This window comes from Prorops nasuta, unplaced genomic scaffold (genome assembly GCF_024137725.1).
Source record: "Prorops nasuta isolate Cenicafe-Biocafe unplaced genomic scaffold, Cenicafe_Pnas_1.2 PNAS00018, whole genome shotgun sequence".
Classification (NCBI taxonomy): Eukaryota; Metazoa; Arthropoda; class Insecta; order Hymenoptera; family Bethylidae; genus Prorops; species Prorops nasuta.
In genome coordinates this window covers 3711402-3731358 of record NW_027116815.1, presented here as the reverse complement: position 1 = coordinate 3731358, position 19957 = coordinate 3711402, and the positions used below count along the sequence as shown (strand labels likewise).

Here is a 19957-nt window from a genome sequence, read left to right as displayed (position 1 = left end):
GTATCCTGCACCAGTGTCCACATTCCACTGTTCAAGTATATGTTGATATGCGACTTGGAGCGTTTCTTCTTGTTTCCTGTTTCTTATTTACACATAAAGGGATTTAATAACGATTATTTTGGTACGCGTGCACCACTGCTCAATAATGTGCAGATATCCAATACTTTAAAAAGTCGTATGTTTGTGGATTGGACTGCTAAATAGTAGAGCTATAGCACAGAAGAGCAATGATAGTTCGGAGGATCGAGAGACCCGAGTCGAAACCAGTCGAGTCGAGTCGAGTCGAATCGAGTCGAGAGTCAAAAGCTGATGACGATGAGAGAAATACCACAGCAGGCAAAGCAGGCGGCAGCCAGGCACTGTTACCCGCGCAATCAACAGTCTCACAAAGCTCTCATCTGCTGTATACTACATACACAATCGGACGTGACGGACTCTTGAAAGTTTGAAAATCCGGCCGGTTGGGAAGCGTTCGGTCTACTGCACTGGCTACGACGATTAGCTCCGGGGCAGAGCGACCAATTCGCTGAGGCCTCGCCTCGCCTCGGCTTCGGCTGCTGTTGTCTCTCGACTCTCGTTTCGCTCGTCTCCTCTCGTCTCATTTTACTCACCGTCCAGTCAGCACGTGTCACTTGGATATAAACCGTATACGTATACTACTACAATGCACCATAATTGACGTCGATCGAGCGATGGGTGACATCTATTCATGCTTAGCTACGATGATCATCGATGATACCGTATCATTAGTCTGCATTTGACATTCTGAAGACATTATGCTGTTCTTCTATATTCGCGATACATTCCGCAATTTTATTAACAACATTAGAAGGATAAAGCATAATAATGGAAATCGAGTAAACACTATACGTAACCGGACGATTTGCTTTTAGCGTTAAATCCAATGCCAAATTATTCTGCGGTAAATGAGATGCTTAATACTGTTTCACTGTTTGTACAAACTACCTAGCCTTGTACCATACACTCTGGAGAGAGAGCATATACTATATGTATATATCATGTTAAGCAAAAACTCAAACACGTCTGCCTTGAATTGATAAATAATTATTTTCACATCTGCGCTTACAGCCGCGTCAAAGAAGAAACTGTCGTGTCATTATGACGATTGGAGAAATCAGCAATATAACATATTATAGTACCAGTCAGATTAACTGCCGGTACCGCCGGTACCGTGAACACAAATTTTGCCATTTTTATATACCTACTTACGGAGTGGTCAATACTAACTTTGAAATGATTATCCACGAGGCTAAATATTTTTATAAGAAATGTTTAGGTAACGGATACGAGATTTCAACCGGGTAATGCATCGGTAAAATTGGATTTGTCCTTGAAAAGTATTTGAAGGGCATATGAAGGTCATTTTGAATTTTTTTAACGTTCCCTTTATTTTTATTGAATATTTTTTTAGTTTACTTAAAAGCTTTCCAAAAAACAATACCGAAATTTATCATTTCATACCCTGTGTTTAAGTATTTATATTTCGATTGCAATTTATATGGACAATTGCACGTTTGGTAAAAGTAATACGCGCCACTGTTATGCATACATACGCAGAGTCGCGTTCAATTACCTATAATTTTGAATTGAAATATCTAGGGAGCAACCAAATCAAACGACAAATTTATTTTGTATTTTGGAAAACTTTTTTAGGATCTTTTAAAAGCATAATATAGGAAAAACTAAACTTATAAGACAATTCAGTAAGTATAACCATTGGGATGGTAACATTAAAGTTTTGTTTGCATTTTTTTATATTTATTCTCTTTTAATTATCTGTGTTGATTTCTAAGTTGTAATATACTTTTTCATTCTTCACCCGACGCGGCATTGCGCTTGACAAATAAAAATTTTTCTTCGTACTTGTTTCTGTTTTATCGACTCTTATTACCATACATCACTACTACTATTATTATTGTAATATGTGTATTATTGATGTTATCAGTTATGTAAGTGTAACCAGTATAACTATAATCTAGAAGACAACAGTAGGAAATTTAATCGTGTATGGTTCGGCTAGCTACACTCTGTACTTTACATGAAAATTGATATAATGTATGTATTGCACTGTAGCTGAACCACACACGAATCAATTTCTTACTGTGTATGTATGATCAAGTATGATGCCTCTTCTATCATCTTCTATGGAGCAGAGTGAGTAGATTGTAACATATACATACATACATATAATATAGCGTATTTAATTTAATCCAGCTTTATCAAGGCTTGTGAGACCGGGCCTTAGACCCCTTAGCCGCCTTAGCCTCTTCACCATTTATTAGCACTGCAAATAACAGCTGAAAAGAATTTAAATCTTAAAACGTTCATAGAGCGTGAAAATATCGAGGATACTGTGCGCGATAATTCTAGAGAAACATTAATTATCGACTATTCATCAAAATGTTTGATAGAAAGTTAAAGGCACTTAATTATTATGAATGGGATAAGGTTGACGGTAAAGGTAATAAGCTGATACTTCATAACCTAATCAAACAAACAAACTTATTTTGACATGTTGTTTATTATATACAAAGAAACTAAACTTACCTAATCTAAACAAACTTTGCAGATATGCAACACTTCCGTAAAGTAGTATTGTGGCTGGAAGATCAAAAAATACGAAATTATAAAATTGAAGAAAGAAGTGGGTTGAGGGACGTGACTTCTGAGGAGTGGCCAATATCTTTCAATAAATATTGTGAAGATCTTAAATGTCCAGAAACTTCACCTCTTGATAAATTGGAATGGTTAATAAACCTTGCAGTCAGGCTAGAGTTTGAAGATAATTGTAAGCATTTATGAAATAAGTATAATTTCATTTAACATATTTATTTTACTGCTTTACAATGATAAATATAAATTTATCATCTTTTATGCTTTTACAGTTGAGAAATATCAGATTTGCCCACAGACCAAAGAAAAATTGTTACAAGAAGTACCTGTTGTAAAATCTTCCAATCCTTTGGATAATTTGGACTGTAAGAAAACTATAAACTTTCTATTATAATAGAAAACATTTTACTCATTGCACATTCTAACGTTTCTTTGCATTTTAGTTCACAGTAGTGCATTTAAAGGAGGGACTGATACAATTGCAAAATTATTGAATATTCCGGGACATCCAGACCATCTTGTAACTCTGCATGCTTGTTGTAAACTAGTGCATAAGAGGTTAAATCCTAGTGTCATAGCCAATCCAAATTCTATAATAGTCAAAGGTAAACCATTCCCTATCTTTGAGGTTGATTCGGGCACTAATGTGGGAGATAAAGTTTTGGCCAATGCAGTAAAATGTCTGTCTTTACTATATATACAAGATTTAAGGGATTTGCAAACTAAAATTAATGAAGCAATAGTAAATGTGCAAAGCATAACTGCTAATCCTAAAACAGATACTAGACTCGGAAAAGTGGGAGTGTAGTCAATCTACTGTATATTACACATTTTTATTTAATTTATAGTGTATAATTATAGCCTTAAGATATTCCCTGTTAATTAAAAACTTTTTAAAGTGCAGGTATATTGTATAAAGATGACACTTCATTGTATGCATCACAAGTATTTCATTGTTGCATTATCAAATAAATAAAAATTCAATTCATTCATAAATCTTGGTCGTTGAATGGTTATCAAACTACTTTTAGTATAATAATAATGATATAGTTTTCTTCTAGCAACTTCAATCACAAATTTAAGGGTCAAAGTTATGTAAGTAAGCTGTATGTACATAAGTTAGACTGTTATTCCATACAACATATCTATCATTTAATGCCTTTTTTATTGCTATTTTATTAATTATTTTTATCATTTCTTTCCCTTGTTATTAACTTTACATTTTGATCTTCCAATTTCTTTCTTTTTGCCCCCTCCTCTCTCTCTCTCTCTCTCTCAAATTTCTTCCACTATCCTATTTTAATATTCCTTGTAATACACAAAACATGATACAATTTTTTTAAAAAGCGCAAAGCATATTGGGAAGATTTAAATGATTAATGAACACGTCGTCACATCTCACCGTCATTTCATTCGTGGCTGATATTAGCATTTGGCTACCCTGTCTTGCCCTGTCTGTCTGTCGTTCCTGCACTTCCTGCCCTGCGCCGATTACAGCGCCAAACAGGGAGTGAGAAAGAGAATTCACCAGAATATGTACTACTACTATACTATACAGCTAATACAGCTCACTTTATAAAACTTTTAACTCATGGACAAATGAGTACAAATGAGTTAATGAGCACAAGCTCAAACATAACCATAAAAGCGATAAAAAAAAAATCAAGGTTTTATTGATATTACCGAGATGGTAAGAATAAAATTTAGTGGATGATTTTTCAAGTAATGATAGGTCATGTTAATTATATATTCTTTTTAGCCAAAAGGAAAAAGTAAAAAGTTTATTGACAAAAAGAATTCAGTCACATTTCATTTAGTTCATCGTTCCCAAAAAGATCCTTTAATAGCAGATGAAAAGGCACCTCAGCGAGTATTAGTCCCTGTGCAAGATCCACAGGCTGGTAAATCTTCCAAGAAAACAGAGGATATAAATAAACGTAAAGAGGAGCAGAAAAAGTATGGAATTTATTTTGACGATGATTATGACTATCTGCAGCATTTAAGAGATGTTAATAATTTATCAACTGTGGAATGGGAGCGTGTTGACAACAATCCTAAACTTAACTTACCATCGTCTGTATTTGCATCACATGTTGAGGAAAAAGTTGGAATGCTTGACAAAGCAGTGCCTACTTCTGGACTACGGCTAGATTTGGATCCAGATGTTATAGCTGCTTTGGATGATGATTTTGATTTTGATGATCCAGATAATGCTCTTGAAGATAATTTCATAGAGTTGGCTAATGGTGATGAGGAAGAGTCTAATTATGAGGATGAATTTTGTGAAGAAAAAGAGTATGGTAAGCTTTTATAATTGAATACAAAATTAAGCAAATTCTATATAATTTTGTTTTGCATAGAGTTTGATGCAGAATCTGATCAAGAAGGCGATTATGGAGAATCAGATTTCTTATCAGATGACAATATGAATATGTCTGAAGAAGAAAAAGATGAAGTTTGTAGTTTAAATGGACCACAGTACACTTTTAAAGATGAGGAGACCAAATCTCGCTTTACAGAATATTCTATGAGTAGTAGCGTGATGAGAAGAAACCAACAGCTGACTTTACTTGATGATAAATTTGAAAAGGTTTGTAATTCTAATTTATGGAAAGAGTATTATTGTAAAGTAATATAATTATTAAATATAAAAATTGAGTTTAGATGTATGCAGCTTATGACGAAAATGAGATTGGTGCTTTGGATTGTGATGAAATTGAAGGCTATGTGGATCCAAGCTCAGACCTTGTAATGCATTGCGCAGAGGAATTTGAGAAACAGAAAAATGAAGATGTAAGTAATATTTAAAGTTAAAATAAGAAAAGAACAAATGGTTTTACAAGCTTATATTTCAGGCTGAGAATATAACAAAGTTAATGAAAAATAAAATGAGAATAATTGATAGAGAATATTCTAGTTCTGAGGATGAAGATGATTTGGAAAAACTGGTAGTTGAAGCAAGAGAAAGAGACAAATGGGACTGCGAAAGCATTTTGAGCACATACAGCAATATTTATAATCACCCAAAAATAATTTCTGAACCCAAGGGAGTAGGAAAAATTAAGATAAACAAGAAAACTGGAATTCCTGAAAATGTATTGGATAATCATAAAGGAAAATTAACAGAAAAAGCATTAGCACAATTTAACAGACAAAGTGAAGAGAAACCAATAGGTACACAGTCTATTGATGGAGAAACAATGAAGTCTGTATTAAGCATTTTAAGTGTAAGGCACAAGGAGGAAACACCCGAAGAGAGAAATGAAAGAAAAAAAGCTCTTAAAAATTATAGAAGAGTAATTAATTTGCTATTGTATTAAGAGTAAGGTAGATACCGGCATTAAAGAGTGGTTTCATCTGAAATCTTAGTTAAAAAAAAACAATGTTATTTAAAGATTGACTTTAATTTCGGCAAACGCTTTCGAATCTTTATAGAAGTATCTTTTAAATAAAATAACTGAATTTTCAAGAAAATTGTTTATAAAACCTTAGATTTTAGATGAAGCTGCTTCGTAGTGTTGCTGTACCCTTTCTCATCAATATCACAATATGTATAAAATTTTGTACTTAGCTGATCATTTTTTGTTCTTTTTTTTATAGGAAAGAAGAATAGAGAAAAAAGCTAACATTCTAGCATTTAAGGAAGAAAAGAAACGTCAAGAAAAAATTAGATTAAACAATCAACAAAATGTGCAAGGAAATCGTATTTTATAATATACACATATATTATGTAATTATATTTACTATTTCAAAATATGTACAAATATATGAAACTATTTTTAATAAAATTAATAAATATACATATACGACATTGTATTCTTAATTTTATTTTTATTCGGTTATTTCAAGAAAAATCTAAAATTCGTGATATGGTTATGTTGAAAAAAACCTTATTCTTCTTGGTACCAAATATGGTGAAACTGATGTGAGTAGAGATTTGTATGTGCGGGGGCGTAAAGATAGATATGAAGAAAGTTTTCACACATTTCCTACATTAGGAAACTATCTCTCGTAAGACCGACACTAAGCCGATAATAAAATACTAACCTTCAAAACATGTAAGTAAATAAAATGTTATTTGAAGATTGTGGTATAATTATTAATTTAATTCATAAGTAATTTTATTATGTATTCCACTTTTTAGGTATAGGCTTATTATTATTTTATTGGCAATAATTTCTGTGTCGCGGGGAGGAGAGGATTATTATAAAATTTTAGGGATAAAAAAGGATGCCGATCAGAGAGAAATTAGGAGAGCCTTTAAAAAACTAGCAGTGACAGAACATCCAGACAAAAAAATTGTATGCTTTAAGTAGCAAATTTATTATTTCTTTTTATTTCAAGATTTTAATTCTAGGATGATCCTGAAGCTCATGAAAAATTTGTTAGGCTAACAACTGTTTATGAAGTATTAAAAGATCCAGAGCTCAGAAAAAAGTATGATCTTTATGGCGAAGAGGGCCTAGATCAATCTAATAAAAGAAAAACTTATCATTCCTGGAATTACTATCATGATAATTTTGGAATTTATGATGATGATCCAGAAATTATTACATTAAGCATACATGAATATTGTACGTAAGATATCATTAAATTGTACCAGTACAATTATAAGCTATATATATTACTATAAGATTATTTTTAGTTGATAATGTTGCTAATTCTGAGAAAATGTGGCTGATAAATTTCTACTCACCAATGTGCAGCCATTGTCATCATTTGGCTCCAATTTGGAGAAAAGTGGCAAAAGAATTAGAAGGAGTCATAAGAGTAGGTGCTGTTAACTGTGAGGATGATTGGCGACTTTGTCAACAAGTTGGAGTACACTCTTACCCTACCTTACTTCATTACCCAAAAGTTTGTATATTTTGTTGCTTATTAAGTACAACAATTAATAATATTATCCTGATTCTTTTTTTTTAGAATTCACAACATGGAATAAGATATAATGGAGATAGAACTTACGAGGCTATTATAAAATTTGTTATAGATAGGCTAGATTACAAGATTAAAGAAATAAGTAGCTCCTTGTGGAATCTTTTAATAGAAGGAAAGAAGGACATCTCAAAGCCATTATTAATTTTTACATGTGGTATACAAAATAATTGTTTTACGGATGACGATCGACGCAAAGTCGCTGCTATATTTGTAAATAGTTTTTATGCCTACTTTTTATAGTAATTTTTATATGGAATTAATCACACACACACACACAATTTTTGGAAAATAGGATAAAATGATAGATGTTCAAACATTTTACTGCAAAGGAAATACTTGCAACCACTTAATTTCTCACAATACCAATGCAGTTTATTTACCTATGAGTAATGAAGTTTCTTGGGCCCCAGTTATTTTGGAAGATATCGAAGATGTCGCAACATTGGTGCAGAAAATTTTAATGCAGCTACCAGAACCTCAGGAATTAAGTTTACAGGAATTTGAGGTATGATTCATTTGAGGATAATGAGACAAATTTAAATAGACAATGTATACATTTTTAGGAAATTAAGACAAGTTCTAAAAAACAGAATGGCTGGTTAATATGTTTTTACATGGGTCATGTCACAGAGCTGGATCTTTTGTTGAAAAAGTTACCTGGAATTATCAATACTATTAATATAGGTAAAATCAATTGTGGAAAGTACATTGATCTTTGTAGCAGTTTGAATGTGAATCGTTATCCAATGTGGGGTGTGCTTAAGCCAAGCGGAGCTATTGAATTGAACCATGGAAAGAGCACATTGAACGATATTGCTAAATTTGCTGAAAATAGTATAAAGGCTGTGAATGTTTGGGCATTATCTGCTGAGAAAGTAATATCTATCCTTAAAAGAGCAAATGGTATGTTTTGACATAGTATTCAAAAATATTTCATAATTTTTTGTAAGCAAACTTCTATTTATGTAAATGTATAGGAAATGAAGTGTGGTTTCTTGATTGGTATGCACCATGGTGTCCGCCATGTATGCAATTTTTGCCAGAATTACGTAAAGCTTCCTTAGAATTCGACACGTCAATTATTCAATTTGGGACCATTGATTGTACTGTACATTCCTCTCTGTGTCGACAATATAATATAGCTTCTTATCCTACTGCCATGTTAATTAATGGCACAAATACACATCAATTTACTTTACATAAGACTGCCTCTAATGTTATTCAATTTATCAATGACATTAGGAATCCATCAGGTAAATCCATAAAGAAAATTATAATACTAAACTAATTTACGCTATATTCTTTTATATTATTGTAGTAATTGAACTAACTTCAACAAATTTTCATCAACTGAGCAAGAAAAAGAGTGAACTTTTGTACGTGGTTGATTATTATGCTCCATGGTGTGGCCCTTGCCAACAGCTTATGCCAGAATGGAGCAGCGTAGCAAAAACTTTACAGCATTTGTCATTTGTGAAAGTAGCAAAGGTAAATTGTGAGCAAGAAAAGCAGCTATGTAGGGATCAAGAAATCCACAGTTATCCTACTATTCGTTTATATCCTATTAGTAGTGAGGGTTTAAATACAGTGGTGTTAGTATTTTACTTTTATAAAATGTCATTAAACAAAATGATAAATAAAATAATAAATGAAATTGATAGGTTGTACAGAGGCTCGCGAGATTCCATGTCGATTTTGAAATGGGTTGCTGAATTCTTTCCAAACCGGGTACATGAATTAAATTCGAATACTTTCCAAGCAGAAGTACTTAATAGTCAAAAAGTTTGGATAATCGACTTCTATGCACCCTGGTGCGGTTATTGTATACAATTAGAACCACAATTTTTAATTGCTGCTCAAGTACGTATTTATATATTTTTTAAAATTAATATTTGCAATTAATACACTGGCTAATTATTCAATTACAGCTGGAAGATAAAATTTGGTTTGGTAAAATTAATTGTGATCGTTATGGATCGCTTTGCATAGAAGCAGGTATAAGGGCGTATCCAACATTGATGATTTATGATAAAAATAAAAGAAAAGTTAATGATGCTGTTAAAATTGAAGGGAAAACAGCTGAAAGCATCAGCAAAAATTTAAAAAGTTATCTTTCTAATAATAAATATGATCGTGATGAACTATAATTAGTTAAATTTTAGGTATTTTCTAATTGTCACACACATAGTATTATCAGCTGATCTGAAGTATGAACAAAAGTACTTTGTTTACTTGTGATTAAATGCTCTCCAAAATATTCGAAGTTTTATATATATTTATATAAAATGTAGTTTATATTAAGCTCGCCTAATTTTGAGAAAAAATAAGCAACATCTACATGCTGAGAAATAATCTTTTATAAATAAATCTTATGCCTGAAAAAATATTGTAATTCTTTATCATCATTTTTATTCTTGAAATATATAATATGCATTCTTTATATATATAAGTATATTATTAATATTTTAACATTATCGTTAACGACATAATTAGGATTAAAAATTCTTTACATACAAGAAAATAGATATTTTTTCTAATTTAGATTTTTAAAATAATGTACATTTTATGCAGAAATTAATATATTTCTGACCTTTATCTGTCTATATAATTTTTTTGATGTGCGTGATACAATAAGTTATTGAAACGATTTACAAATCTGGAGGAAAAGACGTCCCTCAGTATATCTTCACATTTAACGAAAATATTAGTTATTGTAAAATAACTTCAACAGTCAGGAATAATTTGTTTGGATTGCTAGAGTGAAATAAACCATCTTTATTATTAAAACATGGAATGTAAGTTGATCAAAAATCGTATAAAAATTATGTTTGATCGTTAAAAAATTGTTCGTGGCTGTCGAGTAAATTTACAATTTCCGTATGCTACTTAGTGTTGAAAAAAAATGCAAAAATAGAGATACATACCTTATCTCAATGCGTTTATAGGATTGCATCAATACTAAATTATCAATTCAGTTTCTTAAAATTTACAAATTTAAGTTCGTGTTGAAATATTTTATCACATAAAATCGCGCAAAGCGAGGGCAGTGCTAATTTAAAGTTCGTAAATTCAATTCAATGCTCTTCTTGATACAAAACTGTGTGATTAACGATTTAAAATAAATAAATAAATACGTATATTCAGGCGAGCCTGCTCTTATTTGTACGTCATATGTATGTCAGAGTATTAATCATTGATTTAATATTACTCAACCGATTTGTGTTATCATCACCAACCGTGAAAATAAATTGCAAGACTACGACTCTCCCACTTTTGAAGCTGTTTGACTAATATTTTAAATCATTCTTTTAATTGTTCCAGTATTTATTTAAGAAAAACAGATTGCCCTATGGCCGCATGCAAAATAAATAAATAATTTAATCAATAAATTTCGTGCAATGTTACTGCAAATCAATAGGGACCATGCAATCCATGTGAGGAGTCTAATGATATATACGGCTTTTATAAATCTTTCTTTGACGGAGGGATTAAATGATCCGGTAGTACGGTTGGTAGGTCGTAGCCCTCGAGTTTTACTTTGATTAAATGTTTCGCCAATGCAAATTCGTCAGCGTCCAAAAATCCATCACAGTCGATATCCGATAGTTTCCAAATCTTTCCAAGCACGCTATTTGGTAACTTAGATTTGTCCATTTCGGACTTGGCAACTGAAATTGAAATTGAAAAGAACGTAGAATTCATTTACGCAAAAACTTTTAATTTTTTCCTTACCAGATCCGCTAATTTTTCCATCAATAGGTTGAAGATCATGGAAAGTTGCATCATACTTGTGTCTTTCCTTGTTAACAATCCAATCCGGTTCACCAGCGCCGGCATCAACTCCTTCACCTCTTTTGTATCCAAATGGAGTGATTTGATCCTCAACTCCTTCGAACGCTCCTCCTATAAAATGAAATTGTATAAACTCTTAACTGATGAATGTGTTTCCGACTGAAATATAATTTCGATCAACTTTTAGGTCATGAAATTTTATTACAAATGAATATCAAAGTCGAGAGCTGTTTGTAGACGAATTAAAAATTTTATGTGATAAGATTTGTAACTAAAGTATTTGAAACTTATGATTTGACAATGATCTTTACACAAATATGAATAGTCGTTGAAGGATATCGGCTTTGGTGACTCACCTTTGATCAAGGAATCATTGATAGTGACAGTTTCTTCTTGGGGTATTAAAGCCATCATTTTCGCGATATCTTTGGCCAACATCGTATCAACGACTTCTAATAACTTCGGCTTTAATACATTGAACTTCATGAAGTCATGATTTGCTAGACAGCTTTGCATTTTCTTCAGATCCGGAAAATCTCCTGGCGATATTTTTTGTTCACGTTGAATCTGATCGTAAATTGCCCCTAAGTTCTTTATCAATTCCTTTTTCTTGGCATCCTTGCCAAACATTGCAGGCATATCTTTTCTCAGTGCATGTATTATATATGCATGAACCTGTCGTAATAGTTTTATTATTTACACAAAACTATAATATTTTAAACCTAATAGCAATTTGAAAGAACTTTTTATTACCTTTGCCAGACGAGCGCGTTTAATTAAATCATTAAGCTTTCTAAGAGCTGCATTCCGTGGTAAAGATTGCATATCTCTGAAAAGATCCTGTTCTTCGTCTTCAAATAATCTAAAAGTATGATTAATTATAAACTTTTTCTTTTCATTTAAAGTTATAAATATAAACTTACTTTTTATTTACGTCGTATCTTAGTGGTTGGTCCCAAAATGATCCTATATAAACTCTAGCTACTTCAGGTGTTTGTAAAACTTTACCAAGAGACCACATTAAAGCTCCATACACTCTCATAAGTTGCTGATGATCTATCATATCTGCTTTATTAAGAACAATTCTGATTTTATCATCATGACCTCGTAATGCTTCAATTGACCGCCTGAATTCATCAGATATGTCAAGCTTATGTGCATCAAATAATAATATTATTCTATCTACTCTTTCCGCAAACCACTCTAGTACTCCAGTAAAATCATATCCCCTGTCCACCTATAAGAATATGTTATTAAATGTTCAACTTGAATTCGTTAATGTTACAATATAATAACAAGTATAAGTACCCTTTGTTTCTCTCCAGATAGAATTCCAGGGGTATCAACGATAGATATGCCCTTTAAAACTGGGGATGGCAAGGTAGAACATTGAAATCTATTAAGAAATGCGTTACCAAACTTAGAAAGCGGCCGATATTGTTTGTTAGGGTCAACAACCAAGGCATTTCCAGGTATAACACCTTCCTTCTCATCATACATAACAGCTATGAACCGATCTGTCGTTGGTTCTGGGCCAATACGAATTCCAGGGAACTCCCGCTCTAATAAGTACTTGATAAAAGTGGTTTTTCCTGTAGAATATTGACCCACAAGCAGTATCATAGGTTTTGCATCGAAATCTGGATCATCTAACTGTGGAGAATGAAATTCGTGAAACTGGTAATGTTGTTCAAGGGGCAACAATTTAGTTTTATATATCTTCTTAAGGCCTTCGGTGACATTTTCAAAAATATCATGCTTGCTATTATTCTCGCGACTTAACCAGTTGAACATCTTGTCTTTTACTCAGTTCTGAAAACGACAAGAGATATATATATAGAAAGTTAATTTCAAATGTGATATGAGAAAAAAAATAAAGTAATACATTAAACTTACAATAACATGAATAAGAGTAAAATCTAGCAGGAGAATTTTAATTTACGTGTCCGGTTCGATCGTTTGACGAAAAAAGCTGGCTGCTCTTGACGTGTATAAGGCGATTAGAGTTATAGGTTAGAAGTCCTCGTCCTCGGTAAGAAAGTTTTTTCCGTTTTTCTCACAGTTTGACTTTGCTCAACTATGTTGCAGTGAACCAGCGTGACTCGTGAGTCAATCTGAGCAACTTCTAGCTTTAAATAAATGTCAGCCGTACTCTATACAGAGCATGAGTAAAGGCTGGACAAGAGTATAGTCAGTATTAGTAACAGGACAGGCGGATTCTTCGATAAAGTCGCAATCCGCGATACAACAGCCTGATACACATGCAGGCACAGTTAAACCAATACTTACGCGATTAGCCGACACAGGAATGATCCCTTTATCCGTATACGAAATATACGCGCTGTGACGTGTATGTATGATGTGTATAGTTGGTAATAAGGCACGTAATGAAAAAAGAACTTGCTTATTCGGTTTGCCAAAACAATTTTCTAACGAATTGGACAGAGCCTTGTAAAAATAAACAATTTTGTCAACAAAGCTATCAATATACAAGTATTGTAATTTGCAGGAAAAAAATTGTAAGGTACAGACGCGCGCGTCTATCACTTGTACATTGAAATAACCATAAAATTCTATAAAAGCACTTACAAAATTATATTATTATTCAGCAAAAAGAAGGAGACTTTATATAACAGTATTTTACTCGTAGTACAATATCTGTACAGATTATGCTTGAGATAATGATATCGTACAAAAAATATGTAAAGAATCTTTTACTGATTATAAAGAAGGAATGGTAACTCAACGAAAATAAGATATACATATATTAATTTATTTCAGTGATGAGATGTGTCCTGGGAAAGTATCGAGGTACTTGTGGTCATGCTCTCATAACTTAAATTAAAATGTTATCGATTTTCTTGAGAACGGAATCAGTGGAGGAAACGAGTGTACTTTAGGAAAAGACTACATAGCATTAAGAATCTAATCAGCAAAGTCGACAAGGGAGAAGGGGGCCGATTGATATCATCGGTAAATATAATATTTACCTAAGCTAGCCTGGAAGATTACGGTCCTTTCTACTCGGTGGTACCGAGAAACAATTATCAGCTTGTTGCTAGTGCCAAGTTCCATCGGCAAATGGGAATGGAGCGCGTGTAATTACTCCCTCGGTAAGATAAAGTGGATGAAAAATCGTTAGTGGTTATAGCTAGAAACATGGACGGACAGACCGAACACAGTGTCCAAGACATCCGATGAACTTTAATTGACTGGTATCGGCGTTTCGGTTCGAGATAGCACATGCTAGCAATAATCATTTGCGCTATTACGCAATGATATGCAAAGCGTTCAGTGGCGTTTGTTGCGCAACGGAATAACAGACATCCTGGTTAAACGATTTTGTGCTAATTCAAACGCTCTAACTGCCTGTGTGGCACACAACTTCATTGTGAAATCTAATTAAAGTAGGCTAATGGGAGCGCGCAGGGCTTTCTGCATAATTTTTGCTTGCTATTAAGCACACGTTCTTTCCTTCTTGCGCTCTCTACGCGATTAAAGGAGGTACCGCGATCTTACGTTAAGCTTCCGCGTAAAAAGCCGTTAACTCATTCCCATGAACTTTTCCGGCTCGGAGCTCCGGAGTGACCTCCAAAGAAACGTTGTCCAAGGCTATCCTAATTGGACCATCCGTTACCGCAGTTACACGACGTTACACCTCTAGCTGCTCAACATATATATATATATATATATGTATACAATCTCGTCAATCCAATAATTGCTACCAAACTAAATTAAGAGACTCTTCCACACGCACGGTAATTCAATCACTAAGATCAATCTCAAACTCATTTCTCGTAGGATTAGACGGAAAGTTTATTAAATATTTTCAACAATCTCGGAGAAAATTTCGGTTCCGCAATCAATGACTCGACGAACCATTGGAATCCGAAAAATCCAATTCGGACTTGGTAATCCACACTGATCCGAAACAAGTGGTTGAAATCCATTTTCCTTGCTGGATTTCAGTTTTTTTCACGTGCTGGGATTTCCAATTGAGGCTGGATTGAGAAACATTGCTCTGGCCATTATTCGCCAAAGCGTTGGCCGTGACAATTTTGCTCGGAGAATTTCTCCGGTTTAGCCGGTCCTGCACCGACGACGTCTCTCGAATCTCTCGAATGGAACGCGATGATTTTATCCTCCGGCATTTCACCTCTCGCACAGGAACGAGATCTCCGTGGCGCCAGAAGGCTCGGTCATATTCGGAGAGTGCATCGAGACTTTGATCGAGTCTGGAAAATAACGATGTGCGTCTTGTCAAACGCGTGTATCGATTGAATTCGGAGAAGAGCAAAGAAAAGGCGTGCTAAGAAATTCAGTCAGTAAACATTGTATACAGCGGATACTCACGCCCATTGATAAACGATAATAATGTACCACTCGCGTATCTTAAAATAATAAATCAAATTTTTTCCGACACGACGATCAATGCTGCTACTATATATATATATATATATATATAAATCTAACCAATTACGAATGTGCTAAATATAGAGCGTTTTTTCATAAACCAAATTGCATAAATAGTCGTGCCTAAGATTTATTAAGGCCAATTAGAATCGATGGGTCCGAGAGACTGACTGACCTCGAAGAGAGCTTTTCTGAATTCGGTTTTCCTGTTGCAAAAGCACTTTTTATGCGCGAAAGGATTAAGCAACAAAATTCCTTGATCCATTGGCTGAGTCTGGTCAATAACGAATCGTCCAAAAACGCAGTCCTTGCACCTTCTTGATCGATCAAAATTTTCGTTGTTAATAATTAGAGGAATTTATTTTTGGAGAGAAAAATTTATCAGAAAAACTGTCAATATTTCTTCTCACTTTTAGGACTGAACGGGTGAAGGTAAATGGTAGATTCCGACAAGGCAGTTCGAGCTCGTTGCGACATTTTTAACGTAGTTCAATGACTGCAAATTTCTGCACTCAGTCATCATAATCAGTCATGATGATTGATGTCGTGTGATTTGAAATATTATACAGCAGAGGCAAAGCTGGCAAAGAATGCACAATCCAAGCGTGAAATTATCATCGAGAGTTTAATCGAGTTTTCTCTCATTTCGATTAACGATTTTTCGGGCGGAAAGCTTATATATATATATATATATATATATATATATATATATATATATATAATAATTGATTATTATTCTACCTTTTTTATACTTTATTTTTAGCAAGTAAGACAGTAAAATATTGCGCATGGATGTGGTATGTACGATCAGTTGGTGGCTTTGCATCCGTCGACAAACAGAGCGTTTTAACGATTCGTACTTTGACAAAGCGTGTAAATAATTTCAGATCCTTGTTATTTATATAATTTTTGTTTAATTAAAGCACTCTTTGTCCCAATTGTCGGGTAACACATCCTTCCACGTAATTGGCAGGTTTTCCAGGAAGCATGGCTCTGGACAACCCTCTATTGTCATTGGATGAGTTAATGTGCTTTCTGTGCTGTTCAAATATCGTACCTGAGAATATTTAATGACAAATAAATTCTTCATCTTTATAAGAACAATCTAATTTTTGGTATACCTTCACTTCTTTATCCGATCCAGTATTAGTACTGTGCAGTTCAAATATCAAAGTGGCGCCATATTCCGGTTTGAACAACTCACTCCTAAAACCCATGGTTCTTAAAATATTGACTAAAGTAATATCGTGGACAGAATATAGGTGAGCTCTCTTCCATTGCGTTCTCAGTTTCGCAGCTTGCATGTGCTTTAATATTTCCTTCAACAACGGACCTTTGATCCAACGTTTTCCATTAGAGATCAAAGAAAGTTTATAGCAAAAAATAAATATAAACGAATAAAATACTTCTAAAATAAAAAAAAAGCTTTACCTCCAGTCAAACGCTGTTGAATGGTACTATTGGTAAATATAGCCAAGCTTTTCGCAGCCATTTCACGCATGTTGCGATTGTAATATTTTTTCGTCCATTCCGGAAGCTTCAATCCTTTCAGCTCCTCAATTTCAAGAGTGTTGTATAGAAACTCGACATCGGTAATGGTTTTCATCTCATTTCCGGTTAGTTCTGTCAGTTCTTGGTAATATCTAATCATTTCCGGGCTTCGCGCAGCTGACTCTTGCTCGTAAGCCTCGGTCAAGGCTTGCTCCAGACGTGGGCAAGGGGCCTTTACTACAATTATCTTGAACAGAACAAAAATAAAATAATATTGCAAGTTAAGGAAAAGGATAGAACATAATGTAAAGAAAACTGCGTGGTCCATACTCACTTTATCCAAATCTCTAGGAGTAGAATGAACGGGAACAGGTCGCCAGGCTAGATTTGGAATGAACATGTCATCGACGCTAGGAGGAAAGAGGCCAGCTAACAAAGCTTGAGCGGACATAATGCAACGATCCGCATAGCTGCTCTCCACCGATATCACCGAACTATAAAATTTCTTCCCAATCAGGAAACCATAATTGTTGCGAATCCATTGGCCCAAATTGTACAGCTGCGCCATACCTTTCTGTAAAAGATCTCTCATCGGTTATCTCCAATTAAGCCTTCATTTTATTTATGAAGAATTTGAAAGAAAAAAAGTGAGACCTTGGTCAAAGCTCCCCAACCATCTGGCCAATTGTAGTTCCGGTAAGGATCCTTTGCATAAGTTTCCGTCGGATTTCTATCGCCATGTCGAAATATCTACAAATATTGCTCATTCGTGAAATTTCTCATCCAGAGAAAAATTGCAGGGATTTCTCGAATCTTTTGGTTTAATATTCATTGGTCCGATTGACGAGTACAAAAAGAGAATGGTATATGTGGAGAAATGAGGTGGAATTGTTTCGTTTGTTCTTTTGCGATTAAAGCTAATTAGTAAATGAAATTAATTGAATGGGTGAACGCAGGGAGAGGATAGGAGGAGAAAGAGCCTTAATTGGTTTAATTAGAAAAAATTAAATGACAGGGGTGTAAAGTTTAAATGGTGCGTTACGCTTTTTTGAACTTACTAATATCACTTGCTGCAGTGTGTTTTCATTACTGGTCGGTGCGGCGAAAGCTGTATAAGCTAATAGTACAGCGCAGATAATAATACTGAACAGCAGGACACTAATACAGATCCCTCTTTTTCCACGTTGACAATTCTGTGCTAAGAATCCTCTTCTGCGATCCATACTTCTGGAATAATATTGTTACTTTAACTAGTTTGTGTGTGTCTGTGTGTGTATTTCGGAGAATAAAAATTCACTCGTTGTATTTTATGACTCAACTATTAATTCTTTTTATACATTTATAATTATTTCATATAAAAACGCATTCTTCAATTTATTTGACTTTTTACACCAAAACTTTTTACCTAAAAGTTTCTCTTTAATTCGTTGTACTGGAAACTACAGTGAGATATAAATTTTTATTCCACGTACTAGCGATATCGCTGCAATCTAAATGACACCTTATAAGCGAATCAAGTCAACTTTATCTCAAATTTCATCGGGACAGCCGGTGATTGTGTATTCCGCATAGAGCACATCGTAAAAACACTCATGAGTTTTAACTGAATTTATTTTCCTTGCGCTACTCCGGCCCCAATTAAGCCGCAAAAAACTTTCATAGTTGAGGTTAATCAAACAACGAAAGAAATTATGCAAATTAAAGGAAAATACTCATTTACGGTATTACAGTATTCTCAAAGCTAATTAGCATTTCAGTGTTTATTATAACAATATTACTTATCTACCGAAAAAAGATAGCGATCGCATTAATTATTAACTCGACTTTATTTTAATTAAGTAGTTGGATTAAAATAATTTTAGGATCAAATAATACGATGCTCGGTGGGATGTAATTTAGTTGAGCAGCCGTTACTAAGTATACTTAACGCATTACTGATCGTGTACGTCACAATGTGGAGAGATATAGCTGATATAGGTATACAGAAGAATAGCAACTGCGAAGGATGATTATAAAATTAGGATCTCCGTGAAAATTCGTCTCTCTGTACAGTACATGTCAATCAATAATTAAGCATATTAGAAATGACTCAATTTACTTTGAAATTATTAAACATTGAGCATAAATCTTACTCTGGTACCAAAATTAAATTTCTCCTTGGAAAATAATTATTTCCTCCTACTGTACAAATTAAATATTTAAATTTTTTTACCACAGGATTCTTGTACAAAAGATATAAAAGTAGATATCGATGTTACCGATCGAGTAAATGTATACCAACTAGCAAAGTACATATAGTGAGAGAGATTCTCGTCTCGGGTCGGGATTGCTCGAGACTCTGGTGTGAAAATCGCGAATGAATATACTTACGTAAGTACAGCAGCTCGTTGCTCGTTTTCATCGTCAAAATTGTTCCAATGCAAATCAGAGCTGCTAGGCATGTTGGGGAACCTTTATATTCGACATCTCTCGAATGGCTTCAAGGATATCACAGCACTTTTATCAGAGGCAGTTGAATAAAATTAATGAATAACAAGACGTACCTCGTTGACTATAGTCTACAAGAGAACTTGAGCACACGTGACCCTTTGAAACACTTCAGGAGTGTATTACGTATTCCTAGTACCCCTTTGTGCTTCCAAAAAACATTAAATCAGGATCAGTTATTAATTTAATCAACTGTGCACAC

At 33.8% G+C, this 19957-nt stretch overlaps 5 protein-coding genes across 13 annotated transcripts; 3 read left to right on the top strand and 2 right to left on the bottom strand.

Annotated features, from left to right (window-relative positions):
* The first annotated feature begins 1962 nt into the window (after nucleotides 1-1962).
* Nucleotides 1963-3956, top strand: LOC136779909 (RNA transcription, translation and transport factor protein). 3 transcript variants are annotated; one of them, XM_066737851.1, is made up of 5 exons: nucleotides 1970-2175; nucleotides 2246-2482; nucleotides 2591-2809; nucleotides 2907-2999; nucleotides 3078-3939. In XM_066737851.1, the coding sequence occupies exons 2-5, from the start codon at nucleotides 2422-2424 to the stop codon at nucleotides 3440-3442; spliced, it is 738 nt and encodes a 245-aa protein (XP_066593948.1). In that variant the 5' UTR covers nucleotides 1970-2175; nucleotides 2246-2421; the 3' UTR covers nucleotides 3443-3939. The 3 variants fall into 3 exon arrangements, with proteins under 3 accessions (XP_066593949.1, XP_066593948.1, XP_066593947.1); XM_066737850.1 differs by having other exon boundaries at nucleotides 2236-2482; XM_066737852.1 differs by lacking the exon at nucleotides 2246-2482 and having other exon boundaries at nucleotides 1963-2175; nucleotides 3078-3956.
* A 189-nt stretch (nucleotides 3957-4145) lies between these two features.
* On the top strand, nucleotides 4146-6438 carry LTV1 (LTV1 ribosome biogenesis factor). Its single transcript, XM_066737849.1, has 6 exons — nucleotides 4146-4324; nucleotides 4394-4934; nucleotides 4995-5224; nucleotides 5299-5427; nucleotides 5490-5930; nucleotides 6235-6438. Exons 1-6 carry the CDS (start codon nucleotides 4322-4324, stop codon nucleotides 6346-6348), a joined length of 1458 nt encoding a protein of 485 aa, XP_066593946.1. The 5' UTR covers nucleotides 4146-4321; the 3' UTR covers nucleotides 6349-6438.
* A 110-nt stretch (nucleotides 6439-6548) lies between these two features.
* On the top strand, nucleotides 6549-10601 carry LOC136779906 (dnaJ homolog subfamily C member 10-like). Its single transcript, XM_066737843.1, has 11 exons — nucleotides 6549-6692; nucleotides 6779-6935; nucleotides 6992-7208; nucleotides 7280-7491; nucleotides 7558-7782; nucleotides 7865-8077; nucleotides 8136-8475; nucleotides 8550-8825; nucleotides 8891-9164; nucleotides 9234-9432; nucleotides 9501-10601. Coding segments are annotated over exons 1-11 (2334 nt in total). The 5' UTR covers nucleotides 6549-6690; the 3' UTR covers nucleotides 9720-10601.
* Nucleotides 10602-10741: 140 nt separating this feature from the next.
* On the bottom strand, nucleotides 10742-14722 carry Past1 (putative achaete scute target 1). 4 transcript variants are annotated; one of them, XM_066737844.1, is made up of 9 exons: nucleotides 14355-14722; nucleotides 13654-13812; nucleotides 13261-13539; nucleotides 12673-13176; nucleotides 12288-12601; nucleotides 12118-12226; nucleotides 11721-12039; nucleotides 11305-11475; nucleotides 10742-11240 (listed from the first exon to the last, which is right to left on the bottom strand). In XM_066737844.1, exons 4-9 carry the CDS (start codon nucleotides 13156-13158, stop codon nucleotides 11035-11037), a joined length of 1605 nt encoding a protein of 534 aa, XP_066593941.1. In that variant the 5' UTR covers nucleotides 13159-13176; nucleotides 13261-13539; nucleotides 13654-13812; nucleotides 14355-14722; the 3' UTR covers nucleotides 10742-11034. The 4 variants fall into 4 exon arrangements, with proteins under 4 accessions (XP_066593941.1, XP_066593943.1, XP_066593942.1 ...); XM_066737846.1 differs by having other exon boundaries at nucleotides 13654-13705; XM_066737845.1 differs by having other exon boundaries at nucleotides 13654-14722.
* Nucleotides 14723-16524: 1802 nt separating this feature from the next.
* On the bottom strand, nucleotides 16525-19848 carry LOC136780076 (lysosomal acid phosphatase-like). 4 transcript variants are annotated; one of them, XM_066738153.1, is made up of 8 exons: nucleotides 19812-19848; nucleotides 19639-19745; nucleotides 18327-18495; nucleotides 17923-18018; nucleotides 17603-17842; nucleotides 17209-17515; nucleotides 16899-17110; nucleotides 16525-16834 (listed from the first exon to the last, which is right to left on the bottom strand). In XM_066738153.1, exons 2-8 carry the CDS (start codon nucleotides 19707-19709, stop codon nucleotides 16691-16693), a joined length of 1239 nt encoding a protein of 412 aa, XP_066594250.1. In that variant the 5' UTR covers nucleotides 19710-19745; nucleotides 19812-19848; the 3' UTR covers nucleotides 16525-16690. The 4 variants fall into 4 exon arrangements, with proteins under 4 accessions (XP_066594250.1, XP_066594249.1, XP_066594251.1 ...); XM_066738152.1 differs by lacking the exon at nucleotides 19812-19848 and having other exon boundaries at nucleotides 19639-19805; XM_066738154.1 differs by lacking the exon at nucleotides 19812-19848 and having other exon boundaries at nucleotides 18327-18492; nucleotides 19639-19805.
* Nucleotides 19849-19957: the final 109 nt, after the last annotated feature.